Source organism: Acanthochromis polyacanthus, chromosome 15, assembly GCF_021347895.1.
Source record: "Acanthochromis polyacanthus isolate Apoly-LR-REF ecotype Palm Island chromosome 15, KAUST_Apoly_ChrSc, whole genome shotgun sequence".
NCBI lineage: Eukaryota > Metazoa > Chordata > Actinopteri > Pomacentridae > Acanthochromis > Acanthochromis polyacanthus.
Genome location: NC_067127.1, coordinates 12,236,069 through 12,259,234, shown reverse-complemented (window position 1 = coordinate 12,259,234; position 23,166 = coordinate 12,236,069). Strand labels below are relative to the sequence as shown.

The following is a 23,166-nucleotide window of genomic DNA, read 5'->3' as shown; positions in this document are numbered from 1 at the left end:
AGGCGACGACTTAACAGAAAGACCAATGTGCCAGGTTATTCTTCATATTTTTAATTTAAATGGTTTATTCTTTGTTGCGCATTTGCTGCAGACAATCTTTTTTTTTTTTGTAAATCGACATCAAGAAGAATATAAGGGAAATCCTACAGAAATGATTTCCCTAATTGGCATTTTGTCCAAATGACAAAATTACAAAAACATTGTTTATTTAAATATTTATTACTGCATAAAATCGGAACAAATTCAAATCATGTCAAATATATTTTGTTAATATGATAAAACATAGAAATCTCATCAGCATGTAAAATCTTACACTGACAAGTACGGATTTATATTTGTGTTGTTGTTTCTACAGTATTTAATGACCTTTTCACTGTCACTTTTAACTTACAAGTCCATATAAAGCGTTTATCTTTGTACAACTCAGTGCATGTCTATGCAACAGGCACCAAATCCACTTTCTGGACCTTTGTTTAGCAGCACAGAAGCCCCATCTAGTGGAGCAAAGCACACACTGGATGAAATCTGGGACATTGAATCTTCCACTATTCAGATAGGTGGCTGACAGAATTTACTGAATTTTATGAGTAACTTAATATCATAACTTGATGTTATAAACGAGTGCATTAATAAAAACAGCCGACATCTTCCTGTTTCTGTTCACGCCTTCGTTTTAGTGTTTAACACCACTCTAGCTTTATTTGAAAAAAGGTACACAGAATAAATCGGCTACAAAATGCGGACAAACACATCAGACATGAAAAGGCAAAGTTAGTCTATGCTATTATGTCTGATGACACATTTTCTATATTACAATTATCAAATCATATTCACATACAAACCTGCACCAGAAAGCACTTGATTTTCATACTGAGCCTCAGCATACAGGGCTTCACTGTTAAAAGGCATTCTTGTGCACACACTCAGCGCAAAATTTTTTTATCTTAACAGCTCGTGTGCTCCACTACCATCCTGATTTTTGCATCATTGGACATATTGCAGATGAGAAGTGACCCACTGATATCAACTTTGTGTTCTTGGCCGAGCTCCTGATTTGCTCTATCCTAATTGTCCTGGAAACTGGCCTTTCTCTTCTCCACGAAGGCAGTCATGCCTTCTTTACGATCATTCTGCAGGGGAACACAGACACACACATCATGGATGAACTCCTAAAATCAGAGTCAACCCTTGTCACTTGCTTTAACTGAGTTCTTTACTCACCGTTGCAAAGGTGGCGTAGAATAAACGCTTCTCCAAACGACTGCCTTCAGCCAAAGTCATCTCAAAGGCTGCAATCACACAGATGAAGCTGAAATATATTCAACTTTGGCCGTTTTAAAATTATCAGCTTTTTGAAATAAAACTTTACACACCGGCGTTGACAGCCTCTTTAGCCATAGCAGAGACCAGTTTGGAGTTGGAAGCAATTTTCTCCCCACATTTTACAGCCTCGGAGACCAACTGGTCCACTGGATAAATTTTACTCACCAAACCTAGGAAACACAAAAAGCTACTGAGTCAAGTATTACAAATATATGAAGACACACTGGTACAGTCTAATGTTAAAAAAAAAAAAAAAAAGTCCAATCACATTTTAAGAAAAGATCTACTTTGTTCACAGTTTAGCATCATTGTTACCCAAAAGGTGGAAGTATTGGGATCAGTAAATTAGGTAAATTTACCAATAATGCAAATTAATGCAAAAATACTATATTTCAAGTAAAAAAAAAAAAAAAGTCACTCAAAATTGTGAAAGTAGCATCAGCAATTATTTATTTATTTACTTTAACTGGGCAATTTCATTTCTTTGGATTCCTATCATATTGTTAAATGGAACCGATGTTATGTATTGTAGAGGAACAAAAAGAACAATATTCTCTCTGAACTCTGGTCTAGATGAAGTACAAATGCAGTATAAATGGAAATGCTCATGAAAAGCGCTTCAGAATACTGAGTGCTTCAGTAAATCTACCTTCCCCACATTGCCATTACCTGATTGCTTGGCTTCTTGAGCACTAATCCTGTCCCCTGTTAGTACCAGTTCCATCGCCAGGGATTTGCCCACTGCACGAGTCAGCCTCTGGGTGCCGCCAGCCCCTACAGGCAGAGAGACGTCATGAAGAGCTGCTCCAAAAAGCTAGAAGCTGGCGACTTCGGTGTACAGAAGGAAAGTCTCAACGGGAAGGAAAGTTGACACAAAATGAATCTTTACCAGGAATGGTCCCCAACAGGATTTCTGGTTGGCCAAACTGTGCCTTCTCTCCAGCGTAGATGATGTCACACATCATTGCCAGCTCACAGCCTCCACCCAGCTGAGTGCAAAACACAAAAACAAAATGAGGAACTCAGTGAGATGTTCATTTGTGCAGCTGTAGAGTGACTAATCTCCCTCTTTGTTGTTTCACACCATATTTACATTCTGAACATCCTGAACTGATCTAATACTGGACACACAGTGTTACAAGCTACAGTGTGGGCTGGAGGTGTTTTTATGGTACAACTATGAAAAATCTAAAACTAAACCATAAAAGACAGAAGTGAGCTTTCAACATTGAGGTCTTCTCTGGTTTTATAAACAAAATGCACAGTGAGGTTCATAAATTATTTCTCAGTCTGGAGTTGGAGAACTAGACGGGATGCCTAAGAGCCCTAAACCTCAACCCCATCCAACATCATCTGACGCACTGAAATGTAAACTGTGTCATGAAGCATCACTAATGATCTCATCCAAGAAAAGCAGATGCTGTTTTAGTAGCACACGTTCCCATGTTTTTGAATTAGATATTCAGCTATCATAGGTCTTTAATTTTACATCCAAGAACCTTGAATTGAACGGTATTTAATTTCAGTCAGAGTAATGAAGGTTTACCAGAGTGGCTAAAGGTAAACAAGAGGTGGTTAACTGCAGTATAGGAGCTTTGTCTCCCCCTTCTGGCAATAGGAGAAATTACATAAATACAGTCAAGGCCTTACACGTCATCACTTTTGATAACTTTCTGTTTTAGACTGCAATCCTCCCTCTGAAAGAGTTTCTTTTTTTGTATCTAGAGTTTGTACTCTTCTTAGGTTTATCTGCCACATTCTTCTAGTCTATACTCCTCGCTGTTGCAACCTTCTTTGTCCCTACATTTGCACCCCTCTTAATCTCTGCCAAACCAAACACAGTTGACATAAAGACAAATTACAACCAGTGTGCCAGCTAAGTAACCATATTTAGGACTCCAGTGTACTATGAAACACAGACAGCCTTATCTGGTGCTGATAGGCCTAACCAGCGGTGTGTGAATGCGTTGACTTGAATGTAGTTGTTCGTTTTATATGTGACAGCCATGCACTACAGATCTAAATTACATCTGAAGATTATTAGGTAAATAATTGGCAGTTAACGTGACGATTATAACAAGGAGCCCCAAACTTGAGACTTCTCACTGTGAAACAGTGAGAAGAGAGATGACATGTTTAGAAAAATAGGAGGAAACCAACCTAATCCTTGCAGCAGGTACAACAGCACACACTAGAGAAGTTTACTCATTTATTGCCAACTACTAATTTGTTTGATTAAACTCATTTTGAGTTCAGTCTTCACATCAGCTGTGTGTTGTTTGCATGTTCTCACTGAACCAATATAGGTTTTCTTGGTGTAATCCAGCTTCTTCTCATAGTCCAAAGACATGCTAATTGGTGACTGCAAACTGATAAGTGTGAATGTGAGCATACATAGCTGTCTGTCTTAATGTTGAGTACTGTCACTGACTAACAACTTGTCCAGGATGTATAATGACTCTTGCCTAATGTTAGCTGGGAATGGTTCCTGCTCCCCTTTAAAATACAGCAGGTAAAGCTGATGGCTGGTTGAACAGATGTTTGGATCATTTTGTTACTTTGATCTTTTCCTGAATGCAGTGTCTGTTGTTTCCCTTTATCACCTTAAAATCCCTTGACCTCCCCTCATTAAAAAAGGATGTTAATGAAGTAAAACATGACACTTACAGCAAATCCATTTACAGCTGCGATTACAGGCTTCCTCACTGTGGAAACTTTGTTCCAGTGAGCCAGGAAGTTTTCCCCATAACACTCCTGGAAGGTCCGATTCTGCATCTCTTTAATGTCTGCTCCGGCTGAAAAACACAAACATTGTTCACTACTATTGGGTAGTGTTACGGCCGCCAGTACTGGGGTGCCGCCTGGTGTCTGGGGAGGTGTCCTGTTAGGCCTTTGTGTGGGGGACAGTGCATGTGTGGGTTCAGCTGTGGCTGTTTTCAGAGTGTCTCCAGAACCCCAGCCATTCCAACTAATGACTCAGGAGTTGACGACCTGCACTGCAGCCCTGTTCTCCCCACTTCCTGATTGGGCCACCCTCCAGCTCCCCTCCACCTCTAACCAACCAGACACAGCCATCACCACACCTGCAGACTATTCGGTTTTGAGTATTTTGAACTGTGTGTTCAGTGTTGTCGGATTTCCATGATATTTCTAAATGGAGTTTTTATACTAACTGCTTGCTTTTATAGAATCATATTCCTAATGTTTTATACTGTCTACGAATATGGAAAAGTACTAGGTGAAAAGTTATGATGAAAACTCTGTTAGGAAGACTCTGTTCCACTGATAAGAACAACTGCTAAGGTTTCATCCTCCCTCACAAAGAGGAACCATCTTCACGGCTGTGGGGCTCGGAGCGCAGCATCCAGATCAGGAGCAGGACAACAAGATGGCTGCTCAAATGCAAAGGAGGGAGTCAGATGTGCAGAACACAACCAGTCAGAAGAAAGACACACCCTGGATGCTTATGCACCTGTGAAACTAGATATAAGGCTGGGTCAGGGGACGAACAGTGTGTCAGACTTCATGAACTGACAACGAACTCTGTTGCTGTCAGGAATCGGCGGTTGGACCCAGAGCTCTGTATGCTATATTCAGCCTGCCTGCAATAAATATATAGCCTAGCCACGCTAGACCCATGTTCTGAATTCTGAAGGCACAAGGGTCTAGGAACGCTCGACAGGGAGGGAGGCGGGCTAAAAGGTTGTCTTTCCAAATACTCTGCAGCAATTGGGTAGGTATACAACCAATCAACGCAACGAATAGGCTGACGGAGTTCCTAGAGCGCCGGCGGATTGTGGCTAAGTCCCATTAGCTTCCCAACCAGCGGAGCCAACTGGTATATTAAGGATTTGCCATATCCCGTCGGCATAAGTCCAAATACGTCTTTCTTCTCAATGAAACACTTAAGTGCCGTCCTCTGTTTATCTTTCAAGTTGAATTTTAGCTTAAAATCTGTAAGGGCTGTGGCCAAAGCCGAGTCGAAAGATAACTGTTTATTGTGCGCCGGTTGTTTCTGTCAGAATCGTCACGCCTCTGTCGTCACTTCGTTACGCCCGCCTTCTGACTCTACACTTCATGGTGATTGGTCCGGCCAGTTTTAGGAGAATCCAGCCTCGAGCCTTATGGAGGGTAACTAGACCCACCCTGGCAGAGAATTAAATTCGTTGCTGTGGGTTGTCTAGCGCGGCTAGGCTAATAAATATACTGACTGAGACCTAAATACCTTCTCCTATCGCTTCATTCAACAAATGCAAGGAGCTACCTCACACAGTCTGTTTTCCTGGTAGAATGAGGTTTTGCTACAACAGTGTGAGGCACCAGTTTTGTTTAGTTCGTTTTGTGCATGATTGTATTCGTTTTTGTTACTTGTGGTGGGTGTTGCTGATGTACTTACGTTTGGCTAGGGAGTTTAGTTACTTTGTGTTTAGATAGTTTAGAAACTCTGTTAGCCTTCGTTTTGTTATATTTTGTCCTTTGATTTAGCAACACTCACCAGTCTTGTGGTCTTTATTATCACTTTTATGTTCCATTTGCCACAAAGAAATAAATCCCTTCACGTGAACCAATAACATTCTGGTTGTTTTGTTGCATCCAGCCAACCCCTAGAGGTTGGATCATAACATGTACTACTGTAAACCATTTATCATACATTATTTGCTCCTCGGTGAAGGGCAAATTCAGGAAGAAGCACAGTAAAACAGACTCACCAGCAAAGGCTCTGTCGCTGCCAGTAATGACAATGGCTCCGACCTCTTTGTCCACTTCGAAGGCATCCAGCGCCTGTCCGATCTCCTTCACCAGCCCGTCACACAGAGCGTTCAGGGCTTTGGGCCGGTTCAGCTGAATGAAACCCACGTTCTTATTCTCCCCTCTCTTTTCCACCAGAATGTACTCATACTGACCTCCTGCATTAAGACAAAAACATCACTGATGGTGAGGTGAGATTCTACGTATCAAAGGCTTCTGCACGGTTCTCCACATTCTGAACGCTACAAAGGATGTAATGAAGTACCGTTTCACAGTCACATCCAAACCATCAAGGATAATACGATGGATAATTATTCGTTATTATTGTTACACTGTTTTTTCTGTTGAGTCTAATAGCTATTTTTAATAACATTTACTGCCAATAGCAAGCAAAGCAATAGAAAACATTTACATTCCTCTCTGGATGTTGGTTTAAACCCCAACAAATGTGTCTCTCCGTATCAGCATGACACATTTAAATGATTTTTCCCAATGAAAATAGTCCATTTTTGCCTTAAAATGGCTTTGATATAACCTTACACTGCTACTTCCTCTAAAATGTGCAGATCTATGAATCCCTGCCTGTCTGTTCATTCACTCTTCTGACACTTCCTGCAACTGAAGTTCACTTTACAACTGTACAACACTGTAAGAATACCACACAGGACGGCGAATGGGAATATTTGTGTAACTCTGGCAAGCATGAGTACGTTTCTGAACAAGAATAACGATAAAGAGAGCCACATCTCACAAGCTGACAGGAATGGTTGCTCAAGTTTGGTATGCATGAAAGCCCAGAAATTTAAATCTATGTTTTTGAGACGGTCATCTGTCGGCTACAGTTTCAAGGTGGAAATGCTCAGTGATGGTGCTCACTGCTCGTTTCATTTATGATTTGTCTTCAAGCATAAAATGAAAACACTATATGAAAATGTTAAAGTAAAAATACAACAACTTGATTTTCACATTATGGTGATTTTAGGACTTGCAATTGAACTTTAAATAACTTATTGTCCCTTTAAGAAGAAATCGACTTCAGTGCTTAGTCATGGTTTTCCTGGCATACGCTTTCTGCACAGTCACTATTCTGTCCACTCCTTAACTGCAGCACAGTGTTTTAACTAGGTGACGGGTCACCATCCTCATAAGAGACACATTGTTATCACAAAGCAAGGTGAAGCTGTAGTCAATTATTTCAGAAAAGGTGAAGGATCAATGCGAGTGGCCTTTTGGCAGGACTTCACACAGACCATGAAGGTTTCTGAGCTAATTTACTGATATTGAGCAGCCAACCCCTTTATGTAATATGTTATGACATTCAGTTGACTTTTAATGAATTTTAATTAACAAATTATGTTTTCTTTAACTCAGTCTATGTCAAGTCAGTCTGAGCTTACAAAAACACTATTAAATAATAACCAGGCATATAAATTTAACAATCCACGAGTCCAGAATAAAATTAGTCAGAACACTAAGTGCAAAAACTAACTAAACAGTACATCCTGGTCACTTTTGCAGGTTTCTGAACTAAAGATATCGCACTTAAACACGTCACAATTTAAAGAAGCGTAGCATAAGCATATACTAGTCAATCTTATGCAATGGGAGGTCTTTAAACTATCACTGCACATCGTAAAACTTCCCCGTAAACTCACTCTTAACTGCTGCCATTTTGACCTGAAAGCTGCAGTCACTTAGCTACATCTGTGAAACACTAAACACCTGATAAAGGTGACACCTGTAAATCCAACTTTATTGTGAAATTGACCTTCACAAAGTAACCTGTCCTTAAGCCAACAACATCTTGCTAGCATGAGGAAGTAATAAAGTTGTATTAAAGTTCGGTACTTAAAGGTTTTATGATGCAAATAACGCGAATAAAAAGCTGCAACACACTCAGTCACTGAGCAGTCTGCTGCTTTGCACGTGTCGCACTTTTAACGACGCTTCTTGACATTGTGGTGGAGCAGCTGTAAGCAGCTGTTAGACTCACCGACCATCGGGTTTAAACACACCTGAGCTGTAGAGGCGAGCAGCGGACAACAGGGCCGGAGCGGCTCTGGACGGCTTCAGGAGCGAAGCAGCGTTTCTGCACAGGAAGGCCATGACAGCAGACTGCGGACAGAGAATTGATTCAGGATCAACAGCAACTCCGTCCTCCTGCAGCTTCTTCTTCGTTGGTGTTTTTCACCAGGTAGCCAGTGTAAAGAAGTCACGTTACCGCCACCTCGTGTCCATAAAGGGAAACGCAGGCAGTACATTTTTTGTAAAATTACAGATTTTACTGATTTTTTTCTCTTAATTTGACTTTTTTTTTTTTTTTACCGTACTTGTTGAAATTTATTTGTCAGGAAAATTCTTCAGCAGACTCCTAAATTCTCCAAATAAATACTCAGAGTCGTCTCTCAAGTCAAAGCAAAGTTTTACTTGTGCAAGGAATCACTTGAACAAAGCAGAGTCTGAAGGAGTGACTGCAATATTTGGAAACAGTTTAGCATTTAAGCAGGCCCATAAAGAAGTTACATTGCTATTATCAGTTTTTGAGCAGCCAGTTTCAACCGCCTGCTAGCAGGATCAACTTGTTATATTTTCATGGTCAAAGCTAGATCATGGAAATTTACTGGGAACACTGGGCTATATGAGTTCACAGTCATATAGTTATACAGTAGTTTGAAATCATAAAGAGCATTTAATCATAACATAATTATAATTTTATAACATTATTAAAACATTAATACAATCACAAACATCTCAAATGTAAAATAACAGAAAAACATGCAACCAGGAAGAATCACGACCTTTTATTTTTTCAAACAAATTTTTTTTTTTACATAAAGACGTGCAAAATCACTAGTTTCTTAAAATTAGTTCCTTTCTTTAAAATAGATGGATTGCTCTACTTTTGTGAGCTATTTTCTGATATTTTACAGTATTATTACTTTTATTGGTTTCAGTACATTTTTAAAGGGTTTTTTTTTCTCTCTTTTATTACATGGCTCTTCAATGGATAACGATGAATTCTCTCATTTTTTTTAAATGAATTAAAATAAAATCTGTTTTATCCATAAGGGCTGAGTTACTATAGCAAATTATTATTTTTATTGTTATTATTGTTAAACAGCTAGATTCCTCGATTTATTTGTTATATCGTTTTCATTTAGGCTACCCTATTGTATTATTGGAATTTGAATATTTAATTTAAATCATAGTGAAACTGACAAAAATATGCATATTATTATAAGAGTAGCTCAATACTGTTACATTATTTGGTAAATTGTTGAGTAAAAATGGCTCCCATCAATGATTTTTCATTACCAGAAAAAAAAAGTTTATTTAATTTGAAAGGATATACAGATGCAATTTTTTTGATAGGCATAAACCACAAAACCATCCCAGGAAATATTAGGAGATATAAAAAGATAATTATACATATTATATTGAGTTACTGTGTCTATCAAGCGGAGGGATTTCACTGCAGTTTCGGGGAGACAGCAAACATAGCAGCCATCAACGATCATCAAGTTAATCTGGGTAATCTGATTACTGTATAGCCATGAAAGGATAAATTAGTCAGTATATTTAACTAAAAAACTATCAAAGGTAACAATTCCAAAATAGGATTATAAGAAAGTTTTAAAAAGACCCATCCATTCTGACAAACATCACATTATTTTTTGTATCAGACTCTTCAGATGCGAATGTGTGAGCGCGCCGCGCGTTCTCGCAATCGCGAACGAGCCTGCATTGTCCACGACAACATCATCTTCATCTTTCCTCCCAGTGGCAAAACATAAAGCAGGATAACAAGGCCAGGGAATAAGGTAAGCGCTGTGCATCAGGATCTGAGCTGCTTTTTAACAAGGTGTGTATTTATACAGAATATTGTTTTTAAACGGGGATATTAGTTAAAGCTACAGAAGCCTACAAGCTAATTTATAAGAATATGATCATCATGCATCCATTTGCATTGCCTCTGCATTTGTTAAACGCTTTATTAATAACATATTATACATAATATGACGACAATATTTTGTACATTTCGACTTAGTGGGCCACAAGCCAACCATGCATGTCAAATGATGGCCTGTTATTACCAACGAACGTGACATGTTTGTGTTTTGTTCATAATCATCCCAGGAATTAACATTATTTCATATACACGAAGGCTGAAAGCCAACAGCAGTTTTCTCTGGTGAGCATATTTATTTATAAACTGACCTACTTTAATGGAGAGGAGCAATGTGCAACACAGAGATGCTCCTTTAAGTGACCATATTCAACACCACCGAGCATTACATGGACAGCTCACGTTTGCTGTTCAGTACACTGTAAAAAAAAAAAAAAAAGCAAAACAAACAGCTGGGTCACGAGAAAAATATTGTTAAACAAGCAACTGTCCCATAAAAATAAATACTTCACTACAGTTTCTTGCCTTAACTTACATTTGCATTAGATCGTGTGTATTTATTTATTGTTTGGCTTATTAGTGTTTATTGAAGAATGTTTACAGAAGAAAATATCAATATACTGCCATAAAAGAAACTATTTGGCTTGAAATTGCAAGAATCTGCTGTTCATTTTGAATTATATCAAGTGTAATATGAAGTTTTACACATAACTACATAAAAATCTTATAAATAAATAAATATTTAAAAAATCTTATATTCTCATAACAAATTTAGCAGATAAGTGTTAAAGAAATAGTTTCACCTTCAACCTTGCTCAGCTATAGAAACATCTGAGAAATAGATATTTTTGACAAAGCATTTATGTACTCTACATTTTTATAAGAATATGCCTTTCTGACTGCCTTAAACTTGAATTGATCAGTTTCATATAATAAATAAAAAGCAAATATTTATTAAAAAACTTTATTCTATTCATGTGGACAGAAAGTCAAATTTTCTCTAAAAAATTGTTATAATTATATGGTTATTCAGTTAAAGTCACATGACACGAAGTTCTTCAATGTTATTATTTTCCCCCTGTATTTTAAAACTTAAAAAGACAAATAAAACTGCATTTTTCTTTATCAAATTACACTTGTTTTTTACAGTGTAAAATTTGAGTGTGAATTATGTCACATGGCATTTTGATTTTATACTGAAATAATATATCTCCCGCTTTTATCAAACCCAAAATCAAATGATATTTTTCATCTCCACACTCAACATTGATGATAAATGATGTGTTTTACGCATTAAAGACAAAATGCCTCCATTATTCCCTCCTGTTGCTCAGATGTCAGGGATGAACCAGGTGGTCGCGACATGCTGGACTTGCCTCCTGCTCTCCGCCTTCCTTTTTGAACCTGCTCTGTCCAAAGGGGGCCGTGGAGGCTCCCGGGGCTCCTCTCGGGGCTCTCCCTCCCGCAGCTCCTCGGCGGGGACCTACCGGGGAGGAGGCGCCTACGGTGGGACGCGCTCTCGCTTCCGGGTGGCGGGGCGGACGTCCCCGGTGAGGGTGGCGGCCGCGGCAGCAGCGGGAGCGGCGGTGGCGCTAAGTGCGGATAAATGGTATGCGTCTGCGTACCGCCGCAGCAACGCGGACGACTCAGAGGAAGAGCTGGATTACTACAACAGGACCAATTACTTTGATGCGCTCATGTCCGGCTCCACTCAGAACGGATCTGTTCTCTCTCAAGTGGTTTCCATCATTATTGCTTCATTTTCCCCTAGATTTGGACTCTTACTGGACAATTTACTGTAGATGTTCTGGCTGTTTTTTTCTTTTCTTCTTAGGGATAAATGTGTGAGAGGGTCAAAGCCTGAGTTTTCTGCTCAGGATGTGACCAATGACCATAATGGCAGGAAGCTGCTCTGGAATGATCATGTGGAAGGATTCAATCACAAAAACATCACAGTACTGTAATGTTTTTACACCTATAAGCATCTGTACAAATGGGTAAAATTACCAGCACAGTAGTCGTCCTGACATTTCACCTCTCAAAAAGTGCGCGTGTCAAACCTGTTTCATCCAAAGTAATAGAAACTGGGGCCAAATTTGGAATAATTCTAACAGGGTCCTTCCCTAAAACTTGACTATTATATGTAACTGAAGGACATATTTTATCAAAAATGTATTGATAGCTTCATAGATCAAACTGCTGCCTATTATCACTCTACTGCCAAGCTATATAGAAAAACTCTATTTTCATATGCACAGAAATGCAAAGTTGCCTCTACTGTATCTCTGCAAGATTACTTGGATCTTAATATAAACCTGGACTTTATGCAGTAAACTAAAGGTGCAGGCTACTAGTCATTCCATTAAGATGAACAGAGTAAAAACAAGTTGGCACCAGCAGTATTTTGTCCATCAAATTAAAGCTGCTGTTTGTTTTTGTGTTTTGCAAATGGCAGTCTCATCCAACAGGACATTTTTTTACTCCATTCTTTCTGTACACCTTCATTTCAAGGCTGGATTTTAAGATCATGTTCAGTTACTGGAATGATTTATGAATCTCTACAACGGGGCAAATGAGAGTGCTGTGTATTGGTGAAGCTAAGTGTCATTTTCCACAATCATTTTTTAATTTCTGTGCAATCCATACCCTTTTATACCACCTCAAATTTTAGTGAATTAATTTCTCAGACCTGTGTACGAACCATGACATGTTTAGGAGGGACAAAAGCAAACCACTGCTGCTCTCATACTTATTCATGTCTCTGAAGGTTTTCATGGTTTGTCCATCATCCCAGAAAACCTCTTTACCTACAGAAGACACTCAGGAGCAACAGACTGTTCCATATCCTATAAGTGCACTCTATTATATGCTATTACACTTATGTACATAATGAATAGTTTGTTATCACTGTCTTTATGCTAATAAATATCCTCTTTATACCATGCCAGATGTCTGTCTTGTGTTTTCTAAAAGCAAAACTGAGAACAAACGTTGTACCTGAATATGGATAAATTAATTTATTTACAAAAGATACAAGAGTTTAGCGACTTTTTAACCAAACAAACTGCATAATCTTCATTATAATGGCTCAGGTCAGTCCAGCATCACTTGTCCCAGCTCTCCTTTCCTGAAGGCTCTTATAAAATCATAAGCTGCTGCCGTGTAGTTTGGAATCATGATGGTAATGTTTCCTGAGGGGGACGAGGAAGAAACAATTTAATTATGGAGCTATTCTAAGATGCTGATCTGATGGTGATTGCACTGTGAAAATGAAGTGTAAAGCACAGCAAACAACACTTCTCTCAGTGGGTCTACAAATGGTTCAACATCGAAAACAGGGCTACAATATTTTGTGTTCAGACTCACAGTCAGGCTAACACATCGGTATTGAAAATGTATAGAAAATGCAGACTGTATTTTGTGAAACAGGCAGTCACCTTTTAGGGAAGAGTTTTTCGGAAAACACATTTCTTCGTTTTTAGAGGTAGATAAGTAGATTAGCATGACTCTCATGTCAAACATTACCTGTGAAGCTACTGCTTGCAATCAGCTAGCATTACTTAGCTAAATGCCTGGAAACAAAAATAATAAAATCGACCTCAAAGCATTTTGAAATCTTCTTGTATAACAGCTTATTTCTTGCGCAAATGAATAAAAATAAAATGTCCTATTAAATTCTCGTCAATTCTGAAATAGTGAGCTTAAGAGGTTTTGGTAGACTTTCTTGTTTTTCACAGAGTCAAGCTAGCATTTTACGATGCTTTAAAGCTTAATGTCAAGCTAAGCTAAGCTAAGCTAAGCTAAGCGGCTGCTATCTGTAGCTTCATATTGACAGTGGTATCAACCCTACTCTTTCAAAGTTTGCAATTATTTCCAACTAATTAACTCAGGAATTCTAGTAAACAAACTATATGTAAGATTAGTTTGTGCAGTATTAGCATTTTCTTACCCACTCCAGTGATAGCTTTGACCCGCTGAGTCTTTCCAAGTTTTACAGCAATGCGTTTGAGGACTTGCTGGATGTCATCACTAGGCTCCTGGAGATCATATTTCTCCACATAACTGCACATGAAAACACACATATAGTCAAAAGAATACATTGAAAGCTTACACAGCCTTGATTAAAGCAATAAAAACAACAACAACCACAAGAAAAATCACACCTGAACTTTCGAAGTCTGTTCAGAGAATAGAGTAAGTAGTCAGCGATAATGTCTTCGCCCACTAAATGGTCCAGTATAGTTCCTGGAGAGAATCATAAATACAGACAAATGTGAAGGAACTCTAACCAGTCATGATACAAATATAAATATAATGTTTCCTGAATGGCACCAACTGTCATGTTGGAAGAAAATAATCAATGAACGAGGAAGGTTTTGCTCACCGCATAAGGCCAGCTTCATGCCTGTTTCAACGTTCTCAATCTTAGGAGGTAAGACTCCTGGTGTGTCCAGCAGGTACATTCTGGGTCGCTCACACACCTGGGGACAATATTGTGCAGGCATGAACACACACAATAAACCCATGAAGTCACAGAAAAAAAATACATCCTCAAACGTACCTGAATTCTCGTCAGGACAGCTTTAGTGATACCTGGCTCCCCACCTACTCGAGACGCACGACCTGAAATTGGCACACAGTTTCAACACTGATTAACAAGAAGGTGATAGAAGCATCAAACTAGATAATCTTTTATACACACCTTTTTTCAAGTTTGTTCTTCTCAGTGAGTTTATAAGAGAAGATTTCCCCACATTTGGCACTCCGATCACCATCAGGCAGTAATCTGTATTCTGAAAGTTTCATAGGAAAAAGTTAGAGCATGGCAAGTATGTTTGTCTTTAGCCTCTAATAATTGAATAGTGGGAAATTTATAATAAATGTAAAAATAAATAAATGTATATGATATAGTTAACGAGACAAATGTACTATTTGATAAGAATTGCTCATAGTTCTGTGAAAGCATGACTGGCATTACTTTGGTAATTTTGTGGTATTTTTGTAGATTTTCTCACATTTTATGTAGTTCTTTGCAGATATATTGGGTAATAAGTAACAAGTATTTTCTTCTTGAGGTTTTTAAGACACCCTGAGGACAGATTCTCTTGCAGAAAGCACTGACTGCTGTATAATGTGTACTGTACTTTTGGTTTGAGCTAATTTGTAGCCTAGTTCAAGCATACCTCCTCTCTGTTGTAACGTGGGTGCCTCTCAATAATTTCCATCACCATTGGCACCAACTGCGAATAAAAGTAATATTTTGTAGATTTATGTTCAACATTTATTTACTTTTAATTGAGGGCAAACTCATGCAAACAGCTGAGTGTTTAGTATCGAATGAAGATGGCCCTTTTACCTTTTTGATGTTGTCATCTCTTTGCTTTAAACAGTCCGTGAAGAGAACATTCTTCACCCCATTTTTCTCTAGCGTCTTCAGGATCCTCTGTAGAGAAAACGTAAAGATACAATTTTGAGTAGGAATAGTAAATTTAAAATGCTTTTGTGATTTTACTGAAATGGCAGCAAGACTTTTAACCTGCTTGTTGGACAGATCAGTGAGGTCCATCTTGTTGAGAATTAGCAGATGTGGTTTGACGTTCAGTGTGTCCTGAAACACGGGGTTTCTCCCAGAGAAGGGGATGTGCTTAGATGTTAAAGAATAAAAGCTGGAATGGTCAGATTAAACTGCTACGTCTCTATCAGTGCGGTAATCAGAATCAGCTTTAATGGTCACAACATACAAGGAATTTGGTTTTGGCTGTTGGTGTCACCCTTAGAATATGAAAAGAGAATAATAAAAACGAAGAGACGATAGAAAGAAGAACAGGGAAATAAATTGTGGTAATAAAAATTAATACAACTCAATAAATATACAGACATTTACAAGCTAGAAAGGAATACATAAACACAGTAGTGCAAAATGATAATTGCGACGATGATGACAAGGTGCAAAAACCAGAGAATACTGTTCATAGTGCAAAAATACTAAACATCCATTGGAATACTGTCTATTGTACAGGCAATGTGCTTTATGACATTAACTTAGGAATATGGAACGAATGAGCCACAAAATAATTATTTACTATAACAGTAACAAACAGTTTTCAACCTGTAATATGCCAACAAAATGCTTAAGTAAATAATAAAAACTAAAGCAATGGATTTTCTATGTCCATTGTTTAATACAAATCAATAAACTAAGTCATGTATTCCTTTACATCTGCCTGCAAAAATATCTTTTCCAATCTAAGCCATCAGTCAAATTCTTTGATGTTTACATGAGAAGATATTAAGCCTGAAATAGATTTTTGAAAACACAGGAGCCAAATACCTTGTCCAAATAACATGTTAAAACTCAAAAATAGACAGCCACAAGTCATTTCAGCTGAAATATAAACATTTTAGAAGGATATCCTGGCATCATGGATTTCTATGATACAGTCCACTTTCTTGAGGTTGGCTCTCATCTGTCTGAGTCCTGTAAAGATTAAATTATTACTACAGCGAATACGTGACAAGGAAATAAGAATACAAACGGTTCATTGTACACAAACAACAAACATGTTCGTAAACACACTTCCTTAGATAAGTTAAAGCTGTCACCTTTAGCCATGTGTCCGGGGAACCAGTGAGCCACGTCCCGTCCTCCGAAGTCGAACACGGTCCTGAACTTGTCGACGTTACGGAGAACCTGCTGTAGTCTCATAGCTACTGTTAGTTTAACGATAACAACACCGAGCTTTCATTTATTTTAGTGAAAGGACTTGGTTTGACTCAACTAGCTACTGGTACCTCGGCACATTATGGCGTGTTACACTGTTTACATGCCGACTGTAATCCGTCGTGAGACACTTCGTTCCGCTCGTGTACTGTTCTCAACACTACGTTTTTGTAGGTTTATAAGGTTTACACAATAAACTTTAAAAAGAAAAAAAATAAATACTCGAATCATTATCTCTACTGTGCAGGAACTGAATACCTGCTTTTGTAACTTAGTGGTTCTACCGAACAAAGAAAGCTATAATATAAAGTGGCAAACTTTTAACCATTTAATGTCAAATTTCTACTACAGATTGGGCTGGCTAAGCAAGACGAGGTTTCTGCTGAAGCTAAATTGTATTTCCACCATAGACTGGATAATATATATAAACATATAATACACATAAACATATTTTTAAAATGTATTTTCATGCAATCCGTGATTACCACCACTGCAATCATAACTAGATGAGCCCTCAGTAGAGGGCAAGAACCACGCCCTCTGCTGGCGAAAACCCTGTCCTCCCTATACAACTGATGCAATATGTATCAATTTAGATTATCGTGTATCTCCCTCCCTACTTGATCTGCTGACCTGTAACTCCATAACTGAGCAGGGGAGCTTAGACTGATCTTCAGTGCCAAGTTTGATTATCCTGACTTCAGCGGTTGCAGAGATATCGGACCGGACATAGTCACATACATACATACATACATACATACATACATACATACATACATACATACTTACCCAGCCAGATACCACACCGAATGCAATAACCCCGCATCCTGAATCTAATCCTGATTCTAAAGTGTCAATTGTGTTTCTCTTTGCACAGACTACTTTTTTTTTGGCATATTCTAGGATGTTTACTCATTAACAATCATACAATTTACTTCTAACAATTTAGTGATTTTTAACATTTAGCTCAAAACTCAAAAATTTATTCTACCGTGTTTGCAACACTCCTGGTTCTAGCCCTTTTCTAAACATGTAATTGTTAGTGGGTTCATTTTAATAATCTTACAAATATTCTATATAGTATGCTAGAATTTTTTTTTTTAGTATGTTCCAGTACGCAGTATATCCAATTTAGTACGCTAAAATGACCTGGATGCCCTGCTACATCCAGTCAGATTTCCTGCACACCAGTATACCTTTCTGGTTGTTCTGACTCACAGTCTTCTGCCCAGTTACATCACAGGTGTCATGGTGTCTTGTACAAGTATGAACAAGCTTAAGGTGCCAAAAGCGCACAGAAAGATGACAACTGATTTCACATAACAGACTACAATGGTAAGGTATTTTCTCATAATTCTCTGCAGCTCAAATAAGTAAATGCACAAATGATCAAACTGTGAAAAAATAGCTGATCATTTATTCATAGTTAAGTGCAATAACTTCAACCACAGAAATCCAAAAGGCAAAGAGGAAAGTTTAAAATCACATTTAATTCAATCGGTCCGAATACGATGAAGTTCCAAAGGGAAATTTTATCGGTATTGATTTATATACGGGATTACAGCATGTGTTCCCAGATACTGTATTTAAAATTGCCTGTCTATTTCTAAATATGTAAAGCTGTATCTTAATTTTTAAAGTATTAGATTGAAACAGCCGCTTCTAAACATTACTGTGTGACAGTGGCTGTTCACATGAACTCAGACATCATAGGTTTATGCATATGTTACAGTAAATCTGACGAATTTCAGAGCAGCAATGTTTATTCAAAGCTTTGACTTGCGAAGCTCGGATGGACGAACGGAGGAGTAGTGAGAGATGAGTCTATCAGCTTCTCTCCAGCCAGTGAGAACGGCTCCATGGACGGTTGAAAAGTAGCAGGGATGAGTAGCCTCTCCAGCAAACAGCACCTGTAGTGGCTGAGACAGGCCAAAAAGAAAGAAGAAAACTTTAAAGTAAATGCCAGGTGGTGAACATATTGGTGTTTGCAGCTCAAACATGTAATTACTTGCGACTGCGATCCTTTCGATGGCAGGGGCTCCATCATGTTGTCCAGGTCCTGCTCTGAACACCCTTTTCCAGGGTGAGTGTAGGATCCACAGGTCCAGGGGTCATGAAACCACTGGGAGCGGAAGACTCTCTTTGGAGTGACGGTCGGGTTTCCTAAACACACATGGTTAGTCTGAGAGTGCTGACAGAGACCGGTCACTGTAAAATGACCAAAGCCAAAAGATTTCAGTGCTGTTATCCAGTTCTCACCTGTAAACCTGCGAACAAGTTGTGTGACTGCTTGTGTGACCTCCTGTTCACTCAGTGTCTCCATATACTCTGACTCATGCCCAGCAATCCAGCCACAGAGAATATGGCCATACCTGAAAGTTAAACCGCAAACAGGGCTGCACATTTAATCTACAATACTCACTATTAAATACAACATAAACATGCTGGACAAGCATCAGCATATGGGTGCCTAATGTAGCTGTTGACCTTTCAGTGGGTTTGAGAACAGTGAAGCCGAACAACTTCTTTATCCAGGATCTCTGTACATCTGGCACCTCATCCACCATGGCATCCTGATACATGAAAACAGATAAAACACAGTCATGTCCTCATTTTTTTGCTAACTACTGGCATGAACATCATTTTAAGACAGAGATGTGAACAAATGTAATCCTGCTAAATCACAACACTAAAGCAAAAGCAGTGAAGGTGAGAGTGAATCCAGAGTGTATGCATGTGTTGTACAGTAGATGTACACCTTTATGCACCCACCACATGCCTCACCTCATCTTCCCACACGAGACAGATGACCTCACAGTCAGCATCCCACCAAGGTGCATCAAACTCCACAAATATTTTATTGTTGGTTCCAAAACCCAGCCTCTGGACGGAGCACAGCTTGTGTAGAGGTAGAGGAGGATGGAACAGTGTTGAATGGTGCTTCTTTAGGTATCCTGATGAAACGGAACAATTTAGTGTTGCTCAGTGTAGATTTTCATATTGCTCAGGAATAACACAACGCAGTTTGTGCTAGGTATTGTGCAATGTTAGGGTAATGTTATGACAATAGTGAGTGAATGGATATACTAATTTAAATCCTATATTAGAAATGGAAAAAAATGTGTTTATAGTTTTTTACAAACAAATCTTCCTGACAACAGTAACTGACTGAAAATGTGTCTCTCTACCCATTAAAGTGTTGACCTCCCTGATTAGATGTGAAATAAGGGCACTTAATAACAATCTGACTGACCCTCTTTTTAGTTTTACATTATGTTGGAACAGCTTAGTGATTTCATGCAATTCAAATGTAGGCCCGTCATCTTCAGCCTGTGTTTGTTTGCATTTGATTTTACCTAAAGGTACAGTGCAAATAACATGATCAGCAGCAATCCTTTCCCCATCATCACACTCGACCATGACAGGGTTTCCTCTCTCCTCTGTGTTGTTCCAGTGGACACATCGCACAGGCCGATTGTAGGTCACTAAACCACTGGGGAGGTCCGACATCAAGTTTTTGATGAGACCTTCATAACCACTGCACAAGAAAGAAACTCAGTTTTATATATACTGTGCATGTTTACTGAAACAATTATCATTTACCAGGTTATTAACAGACTAAATAATGAACTTTGGTATATCATGTAAAACTATCAACGCCTTCACAAACACAAAAACCTGATGTTAATCTGTACAAGAACCTATAAAATAAATACTTGTTGCTGCAGTGTTGGAGTACAAACCCAGGGAATGTGCAGTCATTTCCAGGTAGAGTCTTGTAGAGGCCAAAGGCCCCCAGACTCACCTCATCCATGCTGTGAGCCCCATTAACACAACACTCCACCTTCAACATGTTACTGATCACACACAGTCGTAAAGATCTGGAGTTTGCATCGATGTCTTTCCACTGTTCCTCGGCTCGTTGTTGCACCTTCAGACAACAAGCAACAAAACAAACCCTTAATCATCTGACATATTCCAGCCAATTATAGCTGGCGACTGACAGACAAACTGCCAGGGCTATTTTTTCAAAGTCACTGAAAGAAACGTACCTCTGACCGTATGAAGTCTCCCACACAGGACCAGGGTTCTCCCTTTTGACCCTGAAATTCTGAGCTTTCATTCAGCAGCTCAAGAAACATCTGCTGAGCAGGATAGATGTCCTCAGCATTCAGCTTCCCACCTCCACATGAAACAGAAAAATAAGAATTAGGAGATCACCATCTTATATAACTTCACTCACACGCGACAGAAAATAATCAACGATCAGCCTATATTAAAAACAGGTGCTTTTGCTTCTTGCCTCGACATAATATTATACTGATAACATTATCATTGTATACATTTATTATATAATTACTCACATGAGATTCTTTTTGCAGTTGAAAGCCACGCATGTATAACTTAATTCACAGCATTCCAACCAAAACACACAACTTTATTTTGCCTGAAATGCGACAAAAATAACAGCTATTTTTGAGATATAATAGTCATGTATTACAAGCCATAACAAAATAGAGAAAGACCACTCTACAGTTTGAATCCATCACTGTGAACATTAATATTCTACTTCATGGTGTCGAACAGCTGATTCTCCTCTCTGGTTTACTTCCATACTCACTTCATAATTTTAAACTGTCTGAGGTCAAAGTCTTAGTGGAGGCAATGATTAAAAAAAAAAAGATTTACAAACCTGAACTGCCAAAGAAATTTGGAGTCCAGGGGGGATGTCCTCCGATGTCCATGGCCTGGTTCTCTGGGGTCAGGGCCTCTGGATCCAGAAGCTGATACTGACGGGCCAGACGAAACACTGGGTTCTCCTCACATGGTCCATGGATCCAGTTTGCACCAATCTCAACAATCTTATCACCTACAGATGAGAAAATATTGTGCAATAGCAGAAACAAAAATATTATCTTCTTTTTCATCAGCAGGCAACATAAGTCTACATCACAGGCTGTTGGAGTGGAGAGTGTCAGCACTGCATCAGGTACCATAGAGAAAAGTCATGTTCCTGCTGTACTACAGATAGAGTTAGTTGATTAATTAATAACTTGATTGCTTTGATAACAACATGATCAAGTTGGTACAGCTGCAGTGTAAAGATAATACTTACTAAAGCTTTAAAAGATCCAGACACTGTGTGTCAATGACAAGTTATAAGTACACCAGAGGAGTTATTGTAAATTGACATAGTCAGTCTGCACAACATTTTGGAGCTTTTTTGGTATATCAATTGTTTTGGTGTCAGTTTTCTTGATGCAGGTGTTTCAGCAGTTTTTGCACTTCTTTGAATGCATTGTATACAAACTACTTTGAATACAAAGTACATACAATAGTATGTACTTTGTCCTTCGGTGCAACCGTTGCTAAGCGACCACTAGTCATATAAATGAGCATATATACCCTTTAAAGTGTTACACAACTGTTACACGACGTCCCAGTTTCTGCGACAGCTGAAATTTCGCTTTTGACTGTCAGGTTGTGCCAAGTTGTGCTGTGGTGAGAACCAACAGTTGTACCAAACATCTGTGTGCTGCTGTCAGACCTCAGCCTGACCGGGAAGTCAGTAAAATGGGGTTGCGGGTTACCACAAAACATACCAGTGTTAAAAACAAAATCCATCCTGACATTTGAATTCCTGCAAGAAAACGTGTTTTTGGTGATTTACACAGCTGACACACAAACTGCAGTCAGACTCCTAGTGATGTGTTCAGTTGTCGGTAGTTGCTCACCCAGTCTGCCTGTTTTTATTCTTCCTCCGCTTCTCGAAGTCGCCTCAAGTATCCGCACATCATTGAATCCAGCTTTAACGAGCTTGTGAGCCGCTGATATTCCTGATATTCCGCATCCTATTATGATTATTTTAGCGTTCACACTCCTGGCCATGGCTGAGTCGCACTAATGTGACAGTTCCTCGGTTCCATGAACGTGCGACCGTTGAACATGTCCGCTGGTCAACACTTTCAAAATAAAAGCCCCTTCTCTTGACATCTGAGCTGGTGATTGTTGAATACAGGATTAGATTTTTAAAACGCTTTACAAGTTCCTGCCAATCAAGTGTGCAAACTGACAGTGACTTTATTTCGGAGATTCAAGTAAAATATTAAGTTTGCATTAAAATATCAAACTTGAAAGAATAAAGATCCGCATACACATATTTAACATGTTTAATTGTGGAAAGCAGAGAAAAGCGGAAACTGCGTTAAAGTTACTATCTTAATATGTGATTTAAAAAAAATTGCAAAAACACAATTAATTTATTAAACTACACTTGTTATTATAATGAGTAAATAAAAGAATCCCTGAATGTGTATCTTCTTCATTTCTCTTTACTAAAAGTACACAAAAAAGGTCTACCTATTTAAGCTAAGCTGTATCTTATGCTCTATTGGAAGCATAACTACAAATATAAAATGTAATTCGTTATATGATAATAATAATAATAATAATAATAATAATAATA

The 23,166-nt window shown here is 38.6% G+C and overlaps 4 protein-coding genes across 4 annotated transcripts; 1 reads left to right on the top strand and 3 right to left on the bottom strand.

Moving 5' to 3' along the window:
* Nucleotides 1-653: 653 nt before the first annotated feature.
* Nucleotides 654-8,264, bottom strand: echs1 (enoyl CoA hydratase, short chain, 1, mitochondrial). Its single transcript, XM_022205277.2, has 8 exons — nucleotides 8,088-8,264; nucleotides 6,033-6,230; nucleotides 3,991-4,118; nucleotides 2,213-2,312; nucleotides 1,993-2,097; nucleotides 1,374-1,493; nucleotides 1,222-1,289; nucleotides 654-1,130 (listed from the first exon to the last, which is right to left on the bottom strand). Exons 1-8 carry the CDS (start codon nucleotides 8,176-8,178, stop codon nucleotides 1,065-1,067), a joined length of 876 nt encoding a protein of 291 aa, XP_022060969.1. The 5' UTR covers nucleotides 8,179-8,264; the 3' UTR covers nucleotides 654-1,064.
* A 1,513-nt stretch (nucleotides 8,265-9,777) lies between these two features.
* Nucleotides 9,778-12,923, top strand: sprn (shadow of prion protein). The gene is made up of 2 exons (XM_022205275.2): nucleotides 9,778-9,893; nucleotides 11,314-12,923. Exon 2 carries the CDS (start codon nucleotides 11,314-11,316, stop codon nucleotides 11,779-11,781), a length of 468 nt encoding a protein of 155 aa, XP_022060967.1. The 5' UTR covers nucleotides 9,778-9,893; the 3' UTR covers nucleotides 11,782-12,923.
* Nucleotides 12,924-12,970: 47 nt separating this feature from the next.
* mtg1 (mitochondrial ribosome-associated GTPase 1) lies at nucleotides 12,971-16,881 on the bottom strand. Its single transcript, XM_022205273.2, has 11 exons — nucleotides 16,583-16,881; nucleotides 16,393-16,457; nucleotides 15,516-15,620; nucleotides 15,336-15,422; nucleotides 15,163-15,219; nucleotides 14,682-14,772; nucleotides 14,541-14,602; nucleotides 14,364-14,460; nucleotides 14,143-14,224; nucleotides 13,929-14,041; nucleotides 12,971-13,170 (listed from the first exon to the last, which is right to left on the bottom strand). Exons 1-11 carry the CDS (start codon nucleotides 16,683-16,685, stop codon nucleotides 13,073-13,075), a joined length of 960 nt encoding a protein of 319 aa, XP_022060965.1. The 5' UTR covers nucleotides 16,686-16,881; the 3' UTR covers nucleotides 12,971-13,072.
* Nucleotides 16,882-18,095: 1,214 nt separating this feature from the next.
* LOC110958644 (peroxisomal N(1)-acetyl-spermine/spermidine oxidase-like) lies at nucleotides 18,096-22,664 on the bottom strand. Its single transcript, XM_022205272.2, has 10 exons — nucleotides 22,436-22,664; nucleotides 21,394-21,570; nucleotides 20,753-20,883; nucleotides 20,444-20,631; nucleotides 20,057-20,238; nucleotides 19,485-19,654; nucleotides 19,188-19,273; nucleotides 18,960-19,072; nucleotides 18,709-18,863; nucleotides 18,096-18,619 (listed from the first exon to the last, which is right to left on the bottom strand). The coding sequence occupies exons 1-10, from the start codon at nucleotides 22,587-22,589 to the stop codon at nucleotides 18,467-18,469; spliced, it is 1,509 nt and encodes a 502-aa protein (XP_022060964.1). The 5' UTR covers nucleotides 22,590-22,664; the 3' UTR covers nucleotides 18,096-18,466.
* Between the last annotated feature and the right edge of the window lie 502 nt (nucleotides 22,665-23,166).

Excerpts from the sequence above, each read along its gene's own strand:
- LOC110958644 (XM_022205272.2), bottom strand. The coding sequence starts at position 22,589 with ATGGCCAGGAGTGTGAACGCTAAAATAATCATAATAGGATGCGGAATA. Across the intron at positions 19,274-19,484 it reads GTCTCGTGTGGGAAGATGAG|GATGCCATGGTGGATGAGGT; the intron begins GTGAGGCATGTG and ends TTCATGTATCAG. Across the intron at positions 19,073-19,187 it reads GTTCTCAAACCCACTGAAAG|GTATGGCCATATTCTCTGTG; the intron begins GTCAACAGCTAC and ends TTTAACTTTCAG.
- sprn (XM_022205275.2), top strand. The coding sequence starts at position 11,314 with ATGTCAGGGATGAACCAGGTGGTCGCGACATGCTGGACTTGCCTCCTG.
- echs1 (XM_022205277.2), bottom strand. The coding sequence starts at position 8,178 with ATGGCCTTCCTGTGCAGAAACGCTGCTTCGCTCCTGAAGCCGTCCAGA. Across the intron at positions 6,231-8,087 it reads TGCTCGCCTCTACAGCTCAG|GAGGTCAGTATGAGTACATT; the intron begins GTGTGTTTAAAC and ends GTCTTAATGCAG. Across the intron at positions 2,313-3,990 it reads CAGCTGTAAATGGATTTGCT|CTGGGTGGAGGCTGTGAGCT; the intron begins GTAAGTGTCATG and ends TTTTGCACTCAG.
- mtg1 (XM_022205273.2), bottom strand. The coding sequence starts at position 16,685 with ATGAGACTACAGCAGGTTCTCCGTAACGTCGACAAGTTCAGGACCGTG. Across the intron at positions 14,225-14,363 it reads CATGAAGCTGGCCTTATGCG|GAACTATACTGGACCATTTA; the intron begins GTGAGCAAAACC and ends GATTCTCTCCAG. Across the intron at positions 14,042-14,142 it reads AACAGACTTCGAAAGTTCAG|TTATGTGGAGAAATATGATC; the intron begins GTGTGATTTTTC and ends TTTCATGTGCAG.